The sequence below is a fragment of the Haliaeetus leucocephalus genome, unplaced genomic scaffold (assembly GCF_000737465.1).
Source record: "Haliaeetus leucocephalus isolate CR32 unplaced genomic scaffold, Haliaeetus_leucocephalus-4.0 Scaffold247, whole genome shotgun sequence".
Taxonomy (NCBI): Eukaryota; Metazoa; Chordata; class Aves; order Accipitriformes; family Accipitridae; genus Haliaeetus; species Haliaeetus leucocephalus.
This window is the reverse complement of record NW_010972683.1, coordinates 145526-145889: the sequence shown is the minus strand read 5'-3', so window position 1 is coordinate 145889 and position 364 is coordinate 145526. Positions and strand designations below refer to the sequence as shown.

The 364-nt window shown below is 72.0% G+C and overlaps 1 protein-coding gene across 1 annotated transcript in view; it reads right to left on the bottom strand.

Annotated features, from left to right (window-relative positions):
* GRIN3A (glutamate receptor, ionotropic, N-methyl-D-aspartate 3A) overlaps positions 1–364 on the bottom strand; it is a 77674-nt gene that overhangs the window by 72984 nt on the left and 4326 nt on the right. The window contains exon 3 of the mRNA XM_010568551.1: positions 17–364. This exon is cut by the window's right edge and continues 1 nt beyond it. Coding sequence (XP_010566853.1) covers positions 17–364 — 348 coding nt within the window. The remainder of the gene's footprint in view (positions 1–16) is intronic.

Below are 364 nucleotides of genomic sequence, written 5' to 3'. Positions count from 1 at the left end.
CCCCCCAGCGCCTTACCGGGCTCCGGCGGGGGAACTCGCCCAGCACGATGCTGACCACGGGGATGCGCAGCGCCGCCGAGATGAAGTCCAGCTCCAGCATCTCCCCGCGGCTCTGCGGGAAGGCGAGGATGGCGGAGACCCCCTGCACCACCACGGTGTGGCAGAGGCTCTGCAGGAAGGAGACGGGGTCGTTGCTCCAGGAGGCGCTGGGGGAAGAGAAGGGGAAGAGGGGCAGGTCGCCCAGCCCCGCCTCGATCGCCATCACCACCTCCAGGGACAGGTTGTAGGGCAGCAGCCCGGCCACGCCGTTGAGGTTCGCCACGGCCAGCAGCAGCGCGTCCCGCGGCGAGGGCGAGGGGGGCGG